General features: G+C 44.2%; 1 protein-coding gene across 6 annotated transcripts in view; it reads right to left on the minus strand.

Annotated features, from left to right (window-relative positions):
• FOXP4 (forkhead box P4) overlaps window positions 1-23,581 on the minus strand; it is a 222,889-nt gene that overhangs the window by 16,609 nt on the left and 182,699 nt on the right. For all 6 annotated transcript variants that reach the window (XM_053244009.1, XM_053244007.1, XM_053244011.1 and 3 more), the window contains 6 exons: window positions 22,476-22,580; window positions 19,860-19,947; window positions 16,758-16,841; window positions 12,755-12,956; window positions 12,568-12,644; window positions 7,886-7,987 (listed from right to left, as the gene is read on the minus strand). In XM_053244009.1, the coding sequence (XP_053099984.1) occupies window positions 7,886-7,987; window positions 12,568-12,644; window positions 12,755-12,956; window positions 16,758-16,841; window positions 19,860-19,947; window positions 22,476-22,580 (658 nt within the window). The remainder of the gene's footprint in view (window positions 1-7,885; window positions 7,988-12,567; window positions 12,645-12,754; window positions 12,957-16,757; window positions 16,842-19,859; window positions 19,948-22,475; window positions 22,581-23,581) is intronic.

A 23,581-nucleotide genomic window follows, 5' to 3' on the forward strand; every position in this document is an offset into this window, starting at 1 on the left:
TAAGATTTATATAATTCTTGAACAAGCCAGAGTGAAAATTCTTTCAAGTCTCTCATTTTGCACTCGAGTAGGTTAAATATCCACTTCTATGTTCTATCTATGGGTGAAGTTCAGTGAGTTGGTAAGTAATCCCACCCCCATAACCCACCCCCAGTATCCAAGCTTCCAGCAATTATTTACCTAAGCACAACACTTTATGGGGAGCCCATGCTAACTGGAAATGCAGGGACCTTTTTCCTTGGCTGACAAAGTAAGAAGAGAAATCCCATACATGGTTAGCCAGAAAGATCCAGGTCATTTATGAACAGTGAGCCACACCACATAACTTATGTTAGGACAGGCCTGCACAACATAAGGTCTATGGGCAGATAGCAGTGCCCTGCACTGTGGCCCATTCCCACTTCTCTGTGGGAACAGCTGTGGCCCACAAACCATTTTTAGCCTACTTTCTAGTAGGCTTACAAGATCACCTGGCATTCCATATGTGTGCCCGTCCCCCACTGCCAACTTCGCAATGCCTGGACCAATATGAACCAAATCAGGTACAGTTGTAGAAGGGACACATAGGGACACCTCAACAGCATAGTTTGTGACTATGTCATCCACCCCAATTCAAGATGGCAGATGCATCTGCCTAACCAATTTGAACCAAATTTGCTACAGGTGTAGGGATACATAGGGATGCCTCAATGGCATGGTTTGTGATGATGTCATCCACTCTGAACCAAGATGGCAGACACGTGAACATTTGAAGCGCAAATGTGGACCACCTAACTGATTTGAACCAAATTTGTTACAGTTGTAGTGAGTGACACGCAGGAACACCTCAACTGCATGGTTCATGATGTCACTCACCCCAATTCAAGATGGTGGACATGTGAATATTTGAGGCACAATTGGGCTAACTTGTGAACTGCTGGATTGATTTGAACCAAATTTGCTACAGAAGTAGGGACATATAGGGATGGCTCAAGGGCGTAGTTTGTGATGTCATCCACCCTGATTCAAGATGGATGACATGTGGACATTTGGGGTGCGTGTAGAAACTGATTTGGACCAAATGTGGTAAAGTTGTAGGGACACCTCAAACACACAGTTTGTGACGATGTCATCCACCCCAATTCAAGATGGCCAACATATGCATGTTTAACACTAAACTGGGCTAACTTGTGAAGCACCTCAGCGATTTTGGACCAAATTTAGTCCAGTTGTAGGGATAATGGAAGGAAATAGGCAGATGGTTCTTACTAGAATAACTTGTCTTATAACTATTTACTAAGTAAAATGCTTTGAGATTTTTTAAAAATTGAAAACTGGTATGACAGCTACTGCAGCCCACATTCTCCAAGAGCTTTGCCCTTGCAGGGAGACAGGGCACTAGCTGTGCTGAAGGTTTGCCATACAGCCCAGCATGCATGGAGGGAAATGGAAAAGTGATTTTTGTTTCTCTCCTCTCCCTGAAAAAGCCCTTTTTGCTACCAGAAATATTTCCCTGAGAGTCATGCAAGATTCAGAGAAAAAGTGAAGGTTAACTGAATATGGGCTAAAAAGAACACATTGGGTTAGAATATGATCAAAATGGTTTTCCACAGCTGATGTAAACAGTACCGTTCTTCTCAGTTAATAAAAATGTGGAAGTGGCCTTCAGGTTGATTTTGAGTTGTGCAGCCTTCTGTAGGAGGAAGCATCAGGGATAGAGAAGAGGTCACACAAAATGAGAGAATACCCATTTTAAAGAAGTCAAGCCAAGCTGAGAATGAGATAGAGGACTACCAGGAAAGGAGAGCTGGTCTTGCAGTAGCAAACATGACTTGTCCCCTTAGCTAAGCAGGATCTGCCTTGGTTGCATATTATCATTATCATTATTATTACTACTACTACTACTACTATTACATTTATATCCCGCTCTTCCTCCAGGAAGCCCAAAGCGGTGTACTACATACTTAAGTTTCCTCTCAGAATACCCCTGTGAAGTAGGTTAGGCTGAGAGAGAAGTGACTGGCCCAGAGTCACCCAGCAAGTATTATGGCTGAATGGGGATTTGAACTTGGGTCTTCCCAGTCCTAGTCCAGCACTCTAACCACTACACCACACTGGCTGAACAGGAGACTACATGTTTGAGCACTGTAAGATATTTCCTTCAAGGATGGGGCCACTCTGCGAAGAGCAGAAGGTTTCAAGTTCCCTCCCTAGCTTCTCCAAGTTAGGGCTGAGAGAGATTCCTGCCTGCAGCCTTGGAGAAGCTGCTGCCAGTCTGTGTAGACAATACTGAGCTTGACAGACCAATGGTCTGACTCAGTATATGGCAGCTTCCTATGTTTTTTGGAGAGGAAAGCTGTTCTTGTGGTAGCAAGCATGACTTGTCCCCTTAGCTAAGCAGGTTTGCATATGAATGGGAGACTAGAAGTGTGAGCACTGTCAGATATTCTCCTCAGGGGGTGGAGCCGCTCTGGGAAGAGCAGAAGGTTACAAGTTCCCTCTCTGGCTTCTCCAAGATAGGGCTGAGAGAGATTCCTGCCGGCAACCTTGGAGAAGCTGCTGCCAGTCTGTGAAGACAATACTGAGCTAGATAGACCAATGGTCTGACTCAGTATACAGCAGCGTCCTAGGTTCCTACCAAAGTGACAGGAGCTTTCCATGCTCCTGATTCAGTGCCTTAGCACATAACCAAAAGTGGAGGAAATGCGAACAGAAAAAATAGGTCCTTATTTCCTCTGTGGGATTCCAGCTCCCACAGTAATTACACTGTTCCCTCAGTGTGTTATGCACACTAGGGGTCAGCTCAGGTGCAGCATCCTCTGCTAACTGAACAAAGAGGAGCCTTTTAAAATGGTGATTCTCTTTATTGAGCGGGGGAGAGCAACTGGCCCTATCCATCCCCAGCATAGCATTCCTCCAGCGGCAGCCTGTTGCTGGTGTCTATCTTATGTTGTTGTTGTTTTAAGATTGTGAGCCCTTTGGGGACAGGGAAAAGTGGTATATAAATATTTGTTGTATTCGTATGGGTTTCAGGGACCAGATGCATTGAAATAATGTTCATTAGTATTATTATCAACCACCATCCATGTGGACATGCTGTAAGTGCATAGTGTTAGGAGAAACCTATTACATTTAACATGCTTACATATGCACCAAGGATTCTGCCTGAGTTGCAGATCAGCCAATCCTCCATCTAGTACTATCATCATTATAACACACACACAAACACACACACACCATAATGCTAACCTCAAACCAAACAGATCAGTGGCTGTGATATCTGGCCAAAGAACCACACAGAGGGTCCTGCTCCTGTTCATTTGGTCTCTGGTGTTGGAGATCAGGAAGGATGGCAACAAAAATAAGAGTTAACCCCCCCCACTTTCCCCCAATATTTTGAGACTCATTCTATAAAACCACAGCTAGTTCATAAACTTTGCAGACATGCCAAGATTTTACATATTAAACTGGGGATCTGCTGCTCTTACCATCCAGAAAAATGGGCATGCTACCCATGAGGGAGATGTTAGAGCATCACGAGGAGCTACAGAAGTTAGTCCCAAGAATCTTAAAGGAGCAGGTGCACTCCAATTAGTATGAACGAACAGAGGATCACAACAAGGATTAGTAGTTTTATATGGCCCACCTAGCACTCAGGCACTTTCAGATACTCTCAGTGGCTGACAGTTCTCTACAGGGCTATGAAAATGGAAGTAGTCCTGTGGAGATGCAAAAAGACTTGAGCTCAACTGCTATATTTTCCATGCAGCCCCAACAGTGTCAGGAGGGAGAGGAGCTATTTTGGATGCTTTTCTCTTCCCTTCAAGTGAAGTTTTTAAACTCCAGAAATCTGTCCCTGAGGGCTGTGCAATTCCTGGAGTTAACTCCAGCGGAAGGAGAAAGAGAACAATAAAAATTGTGCCCTCCCACTCCTCTGGAGCTGCGAGGAAAGACTGTAGAGCAGTTAAGTGTGACTCTTTCCGTCTCTGCAGTGCTACTTCCATTTTTGTAGTGCTGTGGAGGATTTCAGCCACTGAGTTTGCTTCCCAGTAGCTGAAGCTGTAGAGGTACCAGCTGTTCCCTAGTCTGATATATGGAATAATCACAAGCAGCAGTGAACAGCCAGCCCTGGGAAGCAGCTCATCAGAATCATGGAAAGAGATCTTTTTCTGCCCTGCTCCCAGAGTTATCTTAACAGGATTCAACCTGGGGCCTTACTCTTGCAAATTATTTTGTCATGTACTATGACAAAGCAACAGCCCTTTCCCAAGGACTTACAGGCAAGTTAGGATTTTGAACATTCATCTTAGAATGGATCCATATCTGTTCACTCACTTTCCACATCTGTCTGATGCCATGACATCCCCTCTCCATTCTCTTTTTCTTTAAATTTTCTTTTTATTTAGTAACTCGCTCATCTCAGACTTGCGTTCACTTAATGGGCAGCGAGTTCTGCTTGGCTGTTATCGGAGTTTGACGGCTACACAATGACTCTAGCTTCCTGTCTGAGGGAGTGATTGTATCAGGGCCCATGTGTGACACTGGCAGAATTATGTCATGTCTGGAGGATGGAATCTTATCGGAGCTCAGACTGTAAGGCAGAGATGCCCAGCTGCAGGAACATGACACAACCCCTTGAGGCTGCAGATAGCCCACCCCTCCCCATTGCTCTTGCATTCCAAGAAGGATCCCTCACTTCTGCTCTCCAGATCCAACTGAACATGCAACAGAAGCAAGGAATGGGCAAACACACAGATTCAGAGTAAAGGGGGGGGGGCTGCTCCAGGCTGCTTCAAATGATCCCTAACACACATGCACCACTTAACATATTAAGGAATACATAGAGGCTGTTCACATGAGCTGTCGTAGGGTGATTGGGGCTGATCCCAGTGCTGCCTCGCCTGGTAGCCTGAGGTCCTCCCCACCCCCGGGCTATTTATTGAACACATTTATATACCGCCCAGAACACGTCTAACTCGAGGAGAGCTGGTCTTGTGGCAGCAAGCATGACTTGTCACCTTCGCTAAGCAGGGACTGCCCTGGGTGCATATGAAAGGGAGACCAGAAGTGTGAGCACTGTAAGATATTCCCCCTCAGGGGACAGAGCCGCTCTGGGAAGAGCAGAAGGTTCCAAGTTCCCTCCCTGGCATCTCCAAGAGAGAGCTGAGGGAAACTCCTGCCTGCAACCTTGGAGAAGCCACTGCCAGTCTGTGCAGACAATAATGAGCTAGATAGAGCAATGGTTTGACTCAGTATATGGCAACTTCCTATGTCCCTAACTATTAACTAGGTGGAAGGGCATGAGTGCAGTTTTCTGCCCAGGCAGACACAGAGCCAGGCGCCTAGAGCACCCAGCTTGCGGGGGATTCCCCCCAAGGCACTGCACTCCTCATGTGGTGCCTTGTGGGATTTCTGGAGGCTGGGCGGTGTTTCCCTGGCCTCCAGATCACTGCCCTTTCCCAGCAGTGCCGCTCATGTGGTCACGGAAGCGGTGCTGCCAGAATCCTACATGGATCATCTGGTGCGGAGGTGGCAGGAGATAATATCACTCCTGCCTCCCCCTCGCCAGCCTAGGTCATGAGAAATACCTTACTTTTTCTAACATGGACATTCATTAGAAAACAACACCACACAGAGGGGTTTTCCATGAGTAGTCTGCTGAGTTTGCTGGAGCTGCACTATTTTATACCAAGAGCAAGCCCAGGCACCTGCATTTCTAGACTTCATTTCTCCCACACACAAAGCTTGCTCTCTTCCTAGCAGTGGGAAAGAGCTCGTGGCCTGGTTTCCCACACAATGCCTTCAAACTTGTCATTCCAAATCCTCCTCGGATTGCAACTGCCAAGACAGTTACAAATAAGGTGAAAAGGAGAGCAAGAGAGAGACATACACATCATTAGGATTATTATAGCAGCACTCAATGTCCCAATTGTGACTAGAGACCTACAGTGCTACAACATGATATGCAAGTGTGTGTTAGTCAGGCAATAGGCCCCTTCCTATTGTCCCATTCTACAGATAGAAACTACCAATTGAGTCTCAGCTAACATCCCATAGTTTTGAGCAGGACAGAGGATTGAGCTAGGTTCCATGAGATCTGCTTCAAGTACATGGCTGCTTTCTGCTGCGAACACTGATTCCCTTGTCATGTTCTTCTCCCCAAGGTTGTAAGCTGAGCAGTGGCAACTCTCATACACATTCTCTTCTACCTGGAGACAATCTGCATCCTAGGGAGGCCTCCCCATGCTGTGGAAGTCAGCCTGAATGGTTTCTGCTCTAGCTTAGCTAAGGTATCTTCTATTTGTTACATGCAGTGAGATGCCAGCCCCCGGGTTATCATTAACCTTATTTTCTATTTCTAGCATCTCTAACTCCCCTTCTGCTTTTCCTGTAGCCAAGCCACATGCATGCAACTACAGACCTATTTCTGCAGCCTTACAACGGAACAGATTGGTCACATGCTGTTGTCACCCACCCACACATCACTGCCCCCATCTCAGAGGCCTGAAACTGAGAACTATATTCCAGCTCCTAGACCATTTTTTTTAATTAATTATGATTATGATTATTTAAGAGTCATCCATGCAGTTTGACACACTTTAAGCTAAATTATCAGTATGTGAATTGTGCTGGGACCAATGCTGCTCTCACCGACACGAGCTATAATGACAGAGCCTAGAAAGAAAGCTATGGAAAGAGAGGGGTGTTAGTTACAGCTTTTCTACTGATACCCCCACCCCCACCCCTTGCATTCAGAAAAGAGGCATCTATCAACACCAGCTTCTTCCCTGACTGAATCTGGCTGTTTCACATGAACTGGATGCAGCACAAAACAGATGCTGAGTAGCTTATCCATCTGCTTTTACCACGTCTGGTAATGTTTGAAGAGAAAATGCTCATCTCACCTATGGGAAGTTCCAGGTGCCACTTGTAAATCCCACAGCAGGAGAGATAAGCAATCTCCCCCTTCAGGTATTACAGCGGAGACAGCAAAAGGAGATTTGCGAGGCAATCACACATTCCTTTCCTTGCTTCACTTTAACTTCCGAAGCCACCCTCAGGCACAATGAACCACACCCTATGTTAAGACCAGCTTAAAATGGGATGAGTCTCCTTTTTTCTTACACAAAAAGCAGGACTGGGGGACAGGGATAATGGGGATCAGGACTGTGGCATATTAGGAAAGGGTGCGTTTTAACACTTTCTCCCTGTGCCAAAAATAATCACCCCTCCAAAGCAGCTATGTGCAGCAAATAGCCACAGGGTGTGTTTTTTAGAGGGGAAATGACATGGAGGAGAAATGTTAATCTCCTTCTGCAGGGTCCTGATTCGCCTTGTCCCTCCCCCCATGCTGATTTTTGTGAAATCAAAATCAAAATCAGATGACACTCTGGTGTAAGTCCATCTGTCAATGACAAGCTTACCACAATGCATAATTTGGCCGTGTATTTCAGAGGACTGTATACCCTTTTTGACTATTCATCCGTTTTTATAGTGTGTGAGCACTTCACCATATGCTTTGGGTAAAGCTAAGTAGAATAGGGAACTGAACCTGGAATAGTTTGGCACCACATAAAGGCTACTACTAAATAATCCTTCTTCCAGAACAAAATCTTTTGCAGCCTGTTAACAGAGTGAATGTCTGGATATGCCAACATGCATCAACTTCTGTGTAATTCCCACTAGCAGGTCCCCAACTAGGATGTAGCCAAAATACAGCTCAGACTGCGACATATGTGGCTGGTGGCAACACCTCCCCCTTTGGAGCCTCTTTTATAACAAAAGCATCAGTCCGGTTTTATGTCCTCCAAGTCTAGCATTGTTGTTTGACACTAGGGAAAGCAGCATTGTAGAAAAGAAATGTGTGTGTCCTAAGACTGTATTAAAACCTCAGGTCAAGCATTACCTTCCAGGTAGCTGTGTTTCTCCTGAAGTAGGCAAACATCCGCGTGAACCAGTTGTAGATTTCATTCAATGTTAGCTGCCTGTCCGGTGTCTCGAGGATAGCCTGCATTTAAAGGTGAGGAAAAGTTACTCCCAAAGCATCACACCAGCACTTTCACACACCAGCAATCCTAGGTGAACAATAAAAAAGAAATGCCCGAAGATACAGCAGTATTTTGCAGGATGTTCAGCCCCCTTTTAACAACACACTTTGAAGAGCTGAAGGCAAGTTTACAAATCCATGTTTCAATGTACAATGAAAGATCCTTGCTGATCCTAAGCAGATCCAGGTCAGTTTCTGGGTGACCACCTGGAAATGCTATGTATACCACCTTCAGTTCCATGATGGAAGAAAGCAGGATATAAATGTAATAAAATAAAATAAAAACTCATGTTTTGCATTTGATGACTGCAGCATCAAGGGAGGATGTGCATGGGTGAATGGGCCACCTAATGCCACAAAAAGGTTTCATGTTGCATGACACCACCTCAAACAGACAGTTTCAATAAATGCAGGTGAGAAACAACTGACTGAACAATAAGGCTCTAAGTAATGAGTGTGCATGTGTGAATCAGCCTAAATACAGCCTCCTTTAAAAGATACAGGACCACTCAGATATGTTGCAAGGAAAACTTGCCCCAAGATTACAGACTGAAGCTGTATAAATCACAATTCATACTATTATGGCCAAATTTGCAGATGACACTACATTACTGAGGGTAGTGAAATCCAAAAGAGATTGTGAGGAGCTCCAAAAGGGTCTCTCCAAACGGCAACAAAATGCAAAAGGCAACAAAATAGCAAATGCAGTTCAAGGTAAGTGAGTGTAAAGTGATGCACACTGGGGCAAAAAAACCCCAACTTCACATATGCACTGATGGGGACTGAGCTGTCAGTGACTGACCAGAAGATGGATCTTGGGATCGTGGTGGACAACACGTTGAAAGTGTCGACTCAGTGTGCGGCAGCTGTGAAAAAGGCAAATTTCTATGCTTGGGATCATTAGGAAGGGGACTGAAAAATAAGACTGCTTAAACCATAATGCCCTTATACAAATCTATGGTGTGGCCACATTTGAAGAACTGGAAAAGGTGCAGAAGAGGGAAACCAAGATGATCAGGGGCCTAGAGCATCTTCCTTATGAGGCAAGGCTACAACAAGTGTTCCCTCTAACAGAGCTTCCCAGATGTTGTTGACTACAACTCCCATAATCCCCAAGCAAAAGCTATTGCAGCTGGAGATTCTGGAAGTTGTAGTCAACATTATCCAGCAATCCCTGTTAGAGAGAACACTGGCTACAACATCTGGGGCTTTTTAGTTTAGAAAAAAGGTGACTAAGAGGAGACATGATAGAGGTCTACTCTCAGAAATGGAGAATAGATAGAAAGAATTTTTTCTCCCTCTCTCACAACAGCAGAACAAAGGGTTATCCCATGAAACTGATTGCCAGGAAATTTAAGACTGAAAAAAGGAGGCACACAGCACATAATAAATAGATGGAATTCTCTGACACAGGATGTGGTGATGGTCACCAGCCTGGATGGCTTTAAAAGGAGCTTAGACAAATTAATGTAGGACAGATCTATTAATGGCTACTAGACTTGATGACTATAGGCTACCTCCAGGCTCAGAGGTAGGATGCTTCTGAATACCAGTTGCAGGGCAGCAACAGCAGGAGAGAGGGCATGCCTTCACCTCTTGCCTGTGGACTTCACAGAAGCATCTGGTGGGTTTCTGTAGGAAACTGATTGCTGGACTAGATGGGCCATGAGCCTGATGACTAAGACATCCATATACATTAGGGATCTTGGTACTTTAAAAACATGCTAATGTGGCTGGGATATTATTATTTAGTAGGAGATACTCTTACGAAAGTGCATACTTTATTTCACATACTGTCAGTGTAGGCCTTAAATCTTAGATTAAGCTCTGCAGAGTACTAGCTTAAACTGAATCCAACGAGTCAGACCATTCTGTCCAGCTTTCAGCTAACTGGAAAGAAGCTCCAGGCTACCATGAAGAGTGAGTGAAAGTAAGTGGTTAATGCCTCCCTTGCATGTTGCAAGGAAATGGAATTGATTGGTTGGATGGAGTAGCAACTATTACTGAAAACTAGGAATTATACCAAACAAATCTGGGCAAGTGATGCAAGAAAGCACTCTCATACTCTTACACAGAACTAGACTTGAATCTTAAGATCCTGATCTCAATTACAGAGATCAAGAGCAGCAACTTGAACTGGGTCATTCATTCCTCCTTTCATCTTTCTGTGACATGGACAACTGAGAGCAGATAACAGGTTGGTCCCCATGTTTGCTAACCTAACTCAAGAAACACAGGCACCTGGTGCCACTCATAACTGAAAACAATCCCCTCAATACTTAGTAAATATCATTTTATGATTAAAATGACCAAGGTTAAAAAGAAACAATATTGATGGTTATAAAATTATACCTAGTACTTGTGAGAGAGAATAGAGAATTTGTCTCTCTCAGAACAGGGAGTAGTCCAATGAAGTGGATAGGTAGTAGATTCAGTGGGGGGGGGAAACACCCCAACATTTATTTGTGCAATGAATACAAACTTATAGAATTCAATGCCACAGAATGTAGCAGTGGCCATTACCTTAGCTTAAAAAGGATTAGCCAGATTCATGAAGGATAGGTCTAGCAATGGCCTCTGGCCATAGTAGCCAAAGACAAACTTCAAATTCATAGGTAGAACTTTTGATTATGCAGTGCTGGGGACAATCAACAGGGGGATAATACTCCATCATGCCCCCACTCCCCATGAGCATTCCAGGGGCATCAGCCTGGTCCCTGCTGGGTACTGATCAAATCTGGACATTTGGGCTGATCCAACATTCTTATGTTCTTACACAGATCACCATGCACACCAGTGTGTCTAATGCTGAGTGTGGGGAAAGAGTTGAGCAGGAAGCATAAAGGCAACTCTTTGGCCCAATTAATCAAGGTGAAATATTTATGTATGGAAAATACCACTGACTGCTTGCTCTTGGAAGGATTTGCCAGCTCCCAGCTATCCTAAAGAGGTGGATTTCAAAGAAATTGAAATAGCAGAAATCTGTCTTTTTGCATGGGCTTTAGATGACCCCTTTGTGCCAGTAAACAGGGAATGTAAGGATTATCTCAGAATTTCCTCATATGCATATTTGTAGATGCAAACTGAAGGTATAGATTTGACCAGAGGAAAATAATGTGGTTGGTGTCATAGCCACTGGAGAGTACCAGAGCCTACCCTCTGCTACAGAATTTATTCCAATGCAGGAGATGCCTGCACAGCACAGCACCACCAGGGAAGAATATAAGGCATTTTACCCAGGGCAATTTAGCTTTTGTCACAAATGTGCTGTTGTGCACTTGTGCTGTTGGTAACTCTAGACAGAAGGTTGCAGTTCGTTCAGGCACAGTGAAGATCTACCTGCTGTACTTGAAAGCAGATGCTAAACTGAAATTTCGTTTGATATGGACCACTAAGATAAACAGATGCTTTTGCTTGCTCTCTGACGCAACAGGGAGCATGAGAAGGATTCTTATACTGTACCTTGAAAACCAACAGCTTTGTAGAGCAGGATGGCCTTCTGTAGACATTGCTCCCCACCTCATACAAATGGAACACTGTGTCCAAGTAGCAAGCGTAGCAGCCTGCATCCTGTGCCTCAGTTATGTCTACTTACAGATCTGCACTAATATCTACATCAGTGGTTCCCAAACTGGGAGCCTCCAGATGTTGCTGAACAACAACTCCCATCAGCCCCAGCTACAATTCATTGATTGTAGCTGATCTACATGACTGGTCTACATGACTATTTTTCTCTCAGCAAATGTGGCTAACTAGATCAGATATTGGTCAAATAGGCCACATTTTAATAGAAATTTCTATTATTAAGCAGATGGTGAGTGATTCTGCAGAAATGACTTCAAAATTATTTATTTTGCTGCCTAAGGTTTGGAAATCACCAAAGACAGTGAAGTGGCAGTTTCTAACTGGTGGAAGTTGAGCCTATCACTACTGCCTTTTCTGCTTCTGAAAAATCTCCCCACCTCCACTCCTTGCAGCTGAAGCTGAAGCATCTTTCACCCAGGGAACTACAAAAATACCAGGCCAGACCCACTACAATAGAACTTAGCTGATTTACAAAGTGGTGTTAACCTGATCATGCAAAGAAAAACAAAGAGGCATTGATGTCACAAGATAAGGTAGTGATGGCTGGAGATGGAGCCCCTGATTCCCAGACTCCTGATCTCTCCACAAAACAAACCACAAAAGACAACATCTAACTATTCTCTTAGCTGCAGTACCGGAATGCCAGTGTTTACTGTAAAAGGCAAAGTTGGGTGAAGCGTTCATGCCCATGCACACACACGTGCCATCTAACTGTTCAAAGTCATCAAGAGGTTCTGGAGTAGAGTGGAGAAACAAACCCACATTTCATAACAGCCAGCTTTTCACCCCATCCACTGACCTAAATTCCACTTCCCAAAGTCAGGACTTAAGCAGAATTCTAGCATAAAAACACTGGCAACTTCAACCACTTGTCATGAGTAACATTCATATTGCTAAAAGGGTGGCTGCTTGTTCTGGCACATTTGTACTTTTATCCAAAACAAATAGTTTCTCACCTGCCGGATAAGTGACGCATATGTGAAGGGGGGGCGGACATCTGCATTTTTGTAAAATTCATGATTCTGTGCAAGTTCTAGGGGAAAGAAAGAAATTTATAAAGATAAAAAGCATTAGGCAGACAGCTATTGGATAATTTAAATAAAGCACCCAGATGCAGCTTTGACTTTCTCTGGCTGCTCTCACCTGAGGAGATGGGCGTGCAGAACTTCTCCGAGTTCCTCCTGCGAATGGGCCCTACGCTGTGTAAAGTGGATGAGCTGATGACAGAAGGACCCTGCCGCAATGGAGTAATGGGCGCGGTTGCAGAGGTGGGGGGATGAGGTAATCCATCTGGGAAAGTATCGGAAGTGCTCTTGGAGAGGGTGGCACTGGAAACCAGGTTCAGCTGTTCAGATAGGATGGAGGGGAAAAAGACCACAGTTAGAACCCATTCAGGAGGCAGATGCTTATGAATAGATGGTAGTTTTCATTTTGACAAAGCAGAAGCGCTTCCATGGCTTCCATCCATCAGGTTAAGCAGATGGATGGAAGTGGGGGAGGGCCAGACATCACTGGGGCCCCATTAATTAAGTCAGTTGCAGAAGATTTATATAAACATTTCAACTAAGCAACTCAAGACCCATCAACTACAGATCCCAGTGGAAAAGACAGATTATGCTTGGATGGGAACCGGACTAATGTCTGCAATTTTGAACCCTGAAACACTTTACTAGCTACAAAGAGTCAGGTGTTAGAAGTACAAAGGAAGATCTGGAGATATGCATATACATGCAAGAGAAACCAAACATTAGGAAGGAGGAAAAGATTTAAGTGATGGTCACTTCATTTTTTACCCAATCCGAATTTGCAACTGTAAATGTACCACTAGTCTAAAAATATAGCATGGCAGTTACATAATAAATTGAGGTATTTTCAGAAGGAAATGAAGAATACAACAGAGTTTAGTAGGCCTGTGCAATACTGGATCGGGAATATCAGATCCAGTCTCATATCCCAGTTATCAGATTCTATCAGACATAATTCTGATCCAATATAGGAAAGCCTATATCAGATCAGAACTATCTGATCCGGATTAGGGAATATTGGTGAAAATATCTGCAAAAAAGTTGAAGACACAAAGACAAAGTATCTCCAAGTACACTCCCATCCTAGTTTTTAAGCATTGCACCTACAAAATCAGAGAGGTGGGGTGTGGGGCAGGGTAACCTCCCAACAAGCACCAACTGGGTCAACAGGTGCTTCCTGGGGGGCGGGGGTCACCTTGGCCACCCCACACCCGATTTTGCAGGCACCGCATTTAAAAACCGAGTCAGCAGCCGGCTTGGAGACAAAGTGTCTCTGAGACTTCTCCAACCTGGTTAATTAAATACTGGATTTCTGGTTGGAAAATCCAATTCTGATATTTTGAAGGGGTCTAAAAACCAGGATCTGACTCTTTTTTTGTATCAGATCAGATCCAATATTTTTGTTTGTGCACAAACTTGCTGTTTAGAGCAACAGGCATTTCTTGACAGAAACAAGACGATGGCAGTTTAGAATGTTCACACATTCCAATGTTGGATTATCTCAGTAAACCTTGGGCTAGTCCAGGGTAGGCAACCTTGGCACTTTAGCTGTTGTTGAACTACCACTCCCATCATTCCCAGTTACAATTTATTGAGACTGGGGATGATAGGAGTTGTAGTTCAACAGCACCTAATGTGCCAAGATTGCCTACCCCTGGGCTGCTAGTTTTACCTCTCAGCCTGAGCTAAACATCTGTAATATAGGATTAACAATAACAAAGTGATGGGGTTGGTGGTTGTAGAGAATATTTATTTATTGTGGCTGGCATCCCAATGCTGTGTGCATTGCAGCTAATGGATGCAGACCTGCACTTTCACTTTGTGCAGCAGCTACGCAACTTTCAGGGACGTATTTGTGGGTTGTAGAGAGCGCTTCTGGGAGTAGGGGAGATTGTTGAAAATTGCAATCCTGCACACAACCTCCCACAGTGCTGAAGCAGATGCACAGTTGCTGGGATGCTCACTGTTAGCTGTATGTGCACAAGAAGTCAGGAATGTGTGTATGTGTTAGGAAGTCAGCCACAATAAATAAATGTATTTTCCATACAACTACCCTCCTGTAATTGTTAGCCCTACATTACAAATGGGGGTCCAAGACAAAAAGACAGTGGTTTCTGTAAGTCGATGCACAATCCAATCCTATGCAGGTAGTAGGCCTAAACAGGAGCGAAGCCATTTTGAGTTCATGGTGAGATGAGATTTGAACCAAGGACCTTCTGGCCCATACAGTAGCTCATACAAGTCCCTAAGGACAGCAGCCAACTGCTTTTCTTACATCTCGTTTACCTTTTCCCAGCAGCATAGCTTTGTATAATTTACTGGAAGCTGCCATGGGGATGTTTTAGATCAAAAGGCTGGGAAAAGGCAGGGTAAAAATATTAACAACAAATGTAATTTAAAAAATAAAATAAAAACTTTTCACCACTGTACCACACCTCTTCCTGAAGTGAAACTGCCCAAACTGCAACTTGACTGGGTCAAATAACTTCCTAATCAAGCCTGTTGCAGGAAGATAATCAGGCCACTGCTTGTGGATTTCATTTTAAAAATAGAATTTATGCCATTGCCCCAAATGTCTCAGCAGAATATTAGAACAATGCTGTCACAGTAGAGCACAACACCCAGTATTTCAGTACCATTATTCATAGCTATATTTTAACACTGGCAGATCAGAATAATCTTTTGGATCGCCACAGCATCCACATGCAATTTCATCTTTTGCTAGAGCCAAGAGAGAAGATTGCAGTACCGTATTAAAGCATTTCAAGGAAAGGTAGGAAAATTTGAGTTAAATATCTAACCCAACATTCAATTTACTGAGTTCCTTAGGAATATCGTTCTAAGGCAGTGACGGGCATAGATTTGTTTGCTTCCTTCCTCAGATTGGTACTGCAGTTGCCTCCCTTCTCAAGAACAGGAAGGGCTTTCATAAACAAAAGGAAAACACAGTGGGAGAATAAGTGAGAAAAATTAAACATTTTTGTTAATCATATAAGCTCTTCCAGCAGGGTCAATTTGTATCATTCTTCTAGAAGGGTCACACACTTCTGTGAACAAGGGCCTCCAGGGAGCAGACATTTGGCATGTCAGCAAGCTCTCCCTCCCCTGCTGCCCATCCCCACCCGCTAGAGGTGTGTCTCAAATGCCTTGGAACAGCTGATAAGACAGCAAAAGAGACAATGGATTAGGAAGGAGCCAGAGGCACACCCTATAGGGCGGAGGCATGTTTGTATCAGCTTTGACTTCAGGATTGAGTGTCCTTTTTCAGCACTTCCAAACCCCAGCACAAAGTGCTTCAGCTCTTGCTGGTACCCCATCCGTCCAGGTAGCTTGCAGTTCTGAAAGAAAAGCAGTGGAGTCTATCTGCATGGCTGGTTTTCCAGCATGAGCTAGAGCATTACCTGGGCAATGGCATGGCCTGCTTATCCCTAGGCAGTCTTCTATGCACCTTGGTGCTTTATAACAACCTTGACTATCTAGATATGCTTTCTCAGCTATATTACCTCAAAGCTGCCTCGATCTGGCATGGTGTCAAGGTGGTTAGTTATTCTACCTGAATGGATGCAAGACCAGCACAGGGACCTGGCCTATACAGCTTGAGCCATACACACCCCTGTGAAATGCCACATGGAGATAGAAGCATGAGGCCCAGAAGAATATTTGGAAACAACAGCTAGACGAAGGGTATTGCTCTCATAAAGTAGGGATGGCTATCTGATAGCCTGGAGGCAATATCCCATTGACATGATTTTATTTGACTCTCCACAAGCATATCTGCAGAGAGAGATCACTGAATGTGCATAAAAGATGTCTGGCCTATTGTAGAGGCAAGGATGTTGGAAGGGTAGAAGTAGAGCCAAGGCTGGCAGTATTGACCTTGGCTTCCTCACATCATCATGCCCTCTATGCCAAGTCTGGAGGCTCATATGTACTCTTGGGAATTGTTTGTTCTACTCTGAATGTCACAGCCAGGATTGGCTCACCCTTCAACCACTGGGCTAAGGCAGTTTGGCCCAGGAAGTCAGCAATCTCTGCTATAACGGAAAGAAAGTCAAAGAACGATGGGTGACAACAAATACAGCAAAGAACGATGGGTGACAACGAGCCAGACCATCACTTACAGGCTGGCTGAAGGGCTTTGGCTCTGAAGGTCTCATATGGAGGTGGGCCATCATCGCCTGGAGACGCTCGCTCTCTTTAGCTAGCTGTGGAGAGAACCAAACAGAAAATTATTTGCTTTGAGGAAGTATATCCTCTTCAATGGCCAATGCACACAGTCCACATATTTAGAAAAGTGACATGGTTAACAATCCACTGAATGGCTCCCTTGCTGTCTGCATGGTCATCCACATCTCCTTTTGCTCGCTCCATCCAGCCCAAGTGTGCACATGTTGTCCTCTTGTCTTGCCTAATGCTTCCTACATGCACTAATGTGACAGCACAGGGCTGTTCCCTTTAGCTCTTGCTGTGCTCGCTTCCTAGAGCATTCCTGGAAGGGAAAAGCTGCCATCTACCCTAATTCCCCAGTAACACTGAATATTCCTGAGAGCTGTGAACCTGGCTGTGGTATCGTATTTCCAGGCCTCTAAAGAGCTGCCTTTTTCTATTGGATATCAAGATCAGGATGTGTGATGGTGTTTGCTGCTCTAGTGCGTCTGTCATCAGAGGTATGCTGTGCAACAACACAGCAGTGTGGGTGACCTCACTGTAAGGGAACCAGCTACCTAGTGCACAGACAGAGAAAAAGCTACTGGCAAATGTAGCTATATGCTATGTACAGAACTCAGTCGCCCAAAACATGCTTCATCCATTATCTTTTCACTCAGCTCTTCTTTTTCCTCTATCATGGAGTTAGTTTCCACACATCCCAGCTATCAGGATCCTTATTCTCCCCCATCTGAGCTGCTGGATCACTTCTCCTATCTTTCCTTCTGGCAGTCATTCATGTCAGTCATCCACCTCCTTCCTTCCTATGCCCCTGTGTTTCCCCTCACCTTGTCACTTGTCCAGGTTTTGAATCTCGTCTCCCTCCACACCACTTCCTTTCACTCATCTATCACTCCCATCATGCCTTTCTCAACCCACCCACTCACCTGCCCATCCATCTTTCCAGATGTGCAACATTGCTTTAATTGCATGCTCCTGGGGTGTATGTTTATTTCTCAGTGTGCAGAGAAGGGTGAAATATTCGCTGTGGCACGGGGAGAGAGTTTGAGTGCCTCAGAAGCAATGGGATCTGACACCATCTCCCTTTGTGTCACCTTCCTTTTCTGAGTGCTCCCCTCAAGCTTTGCCTCAGTTGCTCCTTGACCTGATGGGCCCCTATGCAGAATCTAGGACACACCCAAAAGGGTATTTCTCCTCTCCACTCCCCCTGCTCTGAATCCCTCCCCACAACAAAAGGAGAGGGGAGGTAAGGCATGAGCTAAAGGCAGCAGTCAGAGTGGAGTTTGCTGAAAGTTTGAGAGGCTCCGACGCAAGGACGCTCTGGCACTGTCGTGGCTCTCATTAGAGTTGACAGATCCACTCTCGTAATGCAGACACTCTTGCTGCCGACACAGCAGGAGCTCTGCAGTGAAAACTTTATAATTGGGAGCTCTGGTGGCAGCTTCTCCTCTTCACGCACGGAGCTTTCTGCTCTCTTCAAGGATTCTCTCTCCCACGTTCCCTCCTTTAAGCTCCAGTAATTGCTTTCAACCTTTTGCTTTAGTGAGTGTTTGATTCAGGCTGCGTAATAATCTTAACTCTACTTTTACAATGTTGCACTCCTTTCTATTCCACCCCCCCTTGCATGTCTGCTGCATTATCTTCTAGGCCCCGCCATTTGCAACCACTGGGTGAATTGAGTTTCCAACAGAGGCTGCTTGCACTCTGTGTTGTAGCTGGCTGCCGACTTGGCACTCTCCTTCCTCTGCCACTAATCCTGATGCTGCAGAAAGTCATGTTCTAGAAAATGCTCCTTCTTTCATCCCTGCCCTGCTTCGCACATATGTGATCTAGCAGCATGGATTTAAAAAAAGCTTCCTTCCTCTATCTATAGTTATATCAGTGCTGGCGGTTTCTGAGAAAGAGCTAGAAGGAAAGGAATGGAAAGCATTTCCCATTTATTTCCCACCTCCTGCAATTATTAGGTACCCAGGCGATTATCTGCTTTGTCTGGTCCTACACAGGTACATATAGGTACATAAGATGCAAAATCAAGGCCTTCTCACATTATGCCTTGCAATGAAACTGAAGGTTGGGAAATTTAGGACTAACAAGAGGAAGTACTTTTTCATACAGTGCGTAATTAATCTATGGAATTCTTTGCCATGGGATGTGGTGATGGCCACAGTTCTGTAATAACAGAATAAAGGTTCTGGGTTATGCAAGAAAGTTTGTTTGTTTACACACACACACACACACACACACACACACACACACACACTGGCTTTATACTCTTCACAATGCCTGCACATTTCAGCAGGCAACATTTAAACAGTTTATGGTTTTTCCACATGTCCAAATGTTCTTTGCACAACCTTGAGGAGTGAAAATAAATGTTTATAAATGTATTGGAATGGAAGACAGAAGCCATTAAATCTTCTTGACCAGTCTCTGCTCCTTAGGCTACAATATCCCTGTGCAAATATACTATGGCTTGCAAGGTTCAAGGATACTAAACAAGCCGTCCACCATTGTTTTCAGTTTCTGTATATTAGCCTTCCAAAGACAATCTCATCATCATTGGCCCATCTTTGATTTTACACATGAGCAGACAGTAAGAAAACTTGTTGCAAACTGAACAGATAATGGAAGCCTTAGACCACCGTTCACTAAGAATATTTTCCCCTCTGTGTGCACAGTCCTAACCCATGATCAGGTACACACCCACTGTCTGTGGAAAAATGAAATGTGAACAGGTGGTGTACAGAAAGCTGTGGTGATTTTCATAACTGCACTACTAAAAAAGTTTTTTTCTGCTGAGATTGTGCCAATTGCTGCTGACTGATTTCAAACTTTCATTTCTCCATGCAGTCATGGGCCACTGCCTGCAGGAAAAGATAGCCTGGAAAACATAAGCAAAAGCAGCCCTTGGATAATCCTTAAACCAGCATAAAAGGACTCTGATTTAGTCCCTTCAACACACAAGAATGCAAATACAGCCGCTCTCTGATCTTTGCATTTTCAAAATCTTGGCTTGGCTTGAACTCAGATTGAGCCATTAGATTGCATACACCCACCTGTATTTCCAGCTGCTGTACCACTTGCATTTGAACTCGACACTGAGCCGTACTCCGGTCATCAAGTGCATGTTCTGTATTGAGGTGTCTAAAATCAGAAAACATATATTTTTTAAAAAATTCATGTGAGTAGTGCTTGCACAACCAGAACTCTTTTCACACCTTTGACTCATTTGTGAGGATTCTTCATTGTGCTGGTTTAGGGCTGCAACCTAGAACTTGTTGTGCTATGCAAAGCTTTTTGTTTTATCCTTATCTATCATGTTTGCATACTGCCCTTCCTGCAAACAACTCAGGGTAGCATACATGGCATTACCTATTTCATCATCACAATAACCCTATGAGGTAGGCTAGATTAAGAAAGGGTGATTTGCCCTTAAGCACATGAGCCAGTGAGCAACATGGCTGAAAAGGGATGTGAGCCCCAGGCTCCCCGATTCAAGCGTAATACCCTCTGCACCACACCATATTGGTTTTACATATACATAGCAAGGCAGAATGGATGTTCTAGAGTTCAAGTTCTTTACTGCTTAAAGCTGAAGTCATCACAATATAAAATGGAAAGTATGTTTACAAACATTAAATCTTCTAGAATATTTATAGTATGTAGAGACAAGTCAATCAAAAGGATTAAGTGAAGATGCTGAGCCCCAGAAAGACTAAGTGCCAGGCATACAAGAGGTCAGAAAAAGAATTCAGGGTTTCCACATTCTAACTCACCCACTGTTTTTACTGCAAACTGGGCAGATGCATTATATGGATACAAAAGGCATTTTCCCTTATGCAGTTTTTCTGCTGTCAGCTCACCACTTTAAAACTCACCACTCTCCTCTCCAGAGCAAACTCTTCTACTGCCAAGCTCAGGTTCCTGACTAAAGCATCACAACCTTTTTTCTATACTGAGTTTAACAAAGCCAAAGCAAAGTCTAGACTTTAAATCCCATTTCAAGGTTTGCAGCTTTAAGCTCTGAATTCAAGCTTCCCTGATGCCAGTCAATGAACTGTAGGCAGTGCAGGGAAGAAAACTTACTTTATTCCAAGATGCTTGAGTTTAGCTATTAAGCAGCATTCCATGCGATGTTACCTTACTCTTAAGTTCTGTCAAGGCATCCCAGTTGGGGATAACAGGATGTAGCTGTCTAATGTTGGAAGGTGCCTTTTGGACTAGTCTGTTGCATATGGTAGCACAGGTGGGAGCAATTCTGCTTTTGGGCCTTCTCATACTCACAAGCAAAGGGTAGAATAGGCTTTGAAGAAGCACACACGTCTCCTGTCTATCTGCACTCAAGTCTGTTGCAGTTAGCACCTGTTGGTTAGTAACCGTGACCTCTTGGTAGTAAAAGGCAGGTGGAGGGGGCTGGCAGGATTTGCTGAAATGCTCAGTTTGCAGAATAAATCTATGAAAACACTGATTAGGCACACAGGCTGGGCTTCCTAACATCTCCAGCCCTTCCAAATGTCATTTTCAACCCCCACAACATTCTGTTCAAAGGCAGTGGGGTGGGAGCTGGGGGAGGGGGGAGAGAACCAAGTGAGGTGTATGTGTGCGGGTGAGTGCGTGTGGGGAACATGTAGTGGGAAAGCATAGAAGGGGGGGAAACTGAATAGGCAAGAAAAGAAAACCCGTCAGTTTCATCTGATGTCTTTGCTAAAAATCCTGGCTACAAAGAGATCTAATTGCAAATGAACTAATTAAGTAAACCTCTGACGAAGCGTGAAAACAATTTGTTTGACCCTGACGCTAGCAGAGGGCTCTTAGACAGCGGAGTTAATCAGTCAGTGACAGAGCCCACAAGCGGTGTCAGCAGGCTGCCGGGCTGCCATCTGTTTCTCTCTAGTTTCCACCCCCCGCCCCAGACACTTTCCCCCCCTGCTTTCCTAACATGGACGAACTATAAACTTTACCGGTCTGTCTTCTCTCTCCTCCAAAAGCCTTGTCATTTCTCTAGGTCCCGCTCAGCCTTCTCTCCTCTAGCACATTCTTTCCTGCAACCTCCACTCTTATTCTTCCCATATGCCTCATGGTGCCTGACAGCTTTTTGACATCCTCCCGAGCTCTAACTCAAAGAATGGGAGAGGAACTTAGCTCCATTTTACAGAATGGGAATAGAGGCACAAGTGCTGGGAACAAATTTTCTAAATGTCACAAGGCCAGAAATGTCTTAACTCCAGTTCTAGCAGGGCTGGGGGGCACTTTTTCCCTCTAAGAGGGATTATCAGATGCTGTTGACTACAGCTACCAGAATCCCCAGCTGCAATGGCTTTTCCTTGGGGATTATGGGAGTTGTAGTCAACAACATCTGGGAATCCCTCTTAGAGGGAACACTGCTGGGAGGGTCTAGGCCTGGAAAATAATTGCCAGGCATCTACTCCACAGAGATCAAGTCTATTTTCTGAAGTACCAAGATACCCAAACCTATTTACTGTTGTCCTTTGACAGATTGTATGGATTTCCTGCACAAATTCAAATAATCTAAGGACATGTAAAGGGGTGTGAGTGTATGTGAGAGAGAATGTGAGGTCTCCAGTGTGACTTTCAGTGAGGAAGCAAAAGGAAAAAAGTATAGTTTGAGCCAAAAAGAATGTAGCAGCTTTATGCAGAATGGGGTCACTTACTTGACAAACTGTCCCAAGTCCTCACAGAGGGTTTCACAACCAGGCCACTTGCACTCTCCATGTCCATACAGAGGGTGGGAGCCAGAGGTCTCCTCATGAGAAGAGCTGTGAAAAGGGATAGGCAGGGGGGACACAAAAAATTACAATAGAGCTGTTGAAAGGCAGACCTAGTCCTGCCTGCTAAAGCTACCAAGGAAAGCCCTGGATCAGTTACACATTATATAGTACATTTACTCATGGTCAAAAGGCTCACCCACATGGCGTACTGGATATGCTCACGTGTCATCCAGTCACCATAAGACTTAACTGAGCCATTTTGCTCCCACCTGCATCCATCTAGTATGGTTAGCATGGGCTTCATGACTCCAAGATGCTAGAACCAAAATTGCACATAGAGGCCAACAGAATGATCTTGCTCGTATTGGTTCATCTCTTAGATGTAGTTTTGCAGATGAATGCCCAAGGATCAGCAGTGACACAATGCATCTTTAACCAAGTTTAGTTGATATGCCAGCTGAAGTCCTTCTTGGGAAAATGTGATCTGACAACATGCAGGTTAGATTACTGCAATGCTGTATATGGAAAGTTGGCTATGAAGATTGATCAGAAACTTCAACTGTTTTAGCTCATAGCTGTAAGGCTCTTGATTGGTATTGATAGGATGGGATATATCTGGTCAGTAATTCAAAGTACAGGCAGACACACTAGGCAGAGTCCCACTGATGGAAGTGCAGGGCCTGTGCATTGACTCTGTCCTTCTCCAAACTGTGTCTGCGCTATGATACTGAGCACAGACAGGGCGTGTGGCTGCTAAAAATAGCATCCGCACTGAAGTGACACTCTGCCACTATTCTTATTATACTTTAATATTAATGGCATTGTCTTTAATTGTTGTGAATTATGATTGAAAGGTAGAGGATAAATATTTTAAACAAATATTTTCACCATACAATGCTGTAAATAAATCCCAGTTTAATATGAAAGACACACTGAGTTACACTCAAAATTGGAGTCATAACAGTAACTACTGAGGAATAACAAAGACACTTTCATGTTTTTAATATCAATTTTTGAGAAGCAATATTTTAGGGCCAATTTTAATTCAG

The sequence above is a fragment of the Hemicordylus capensis genome, chromosome 4 (genome assembly GCF_027244095.1).
Source record: "Hemicordylus capensis ecotype Gifberg chromosome 4, rHemCap1.1.pri, whole genome shotgun sequence".
In the NCBI taxonomy this organism is placed as follows: domain Eukaryota; kingdom Metazoa; phylum Chordata; class Lepidosauria; order Squamata; family Cordylidae; genus Hemicordylus; species Hemicordylus capensis.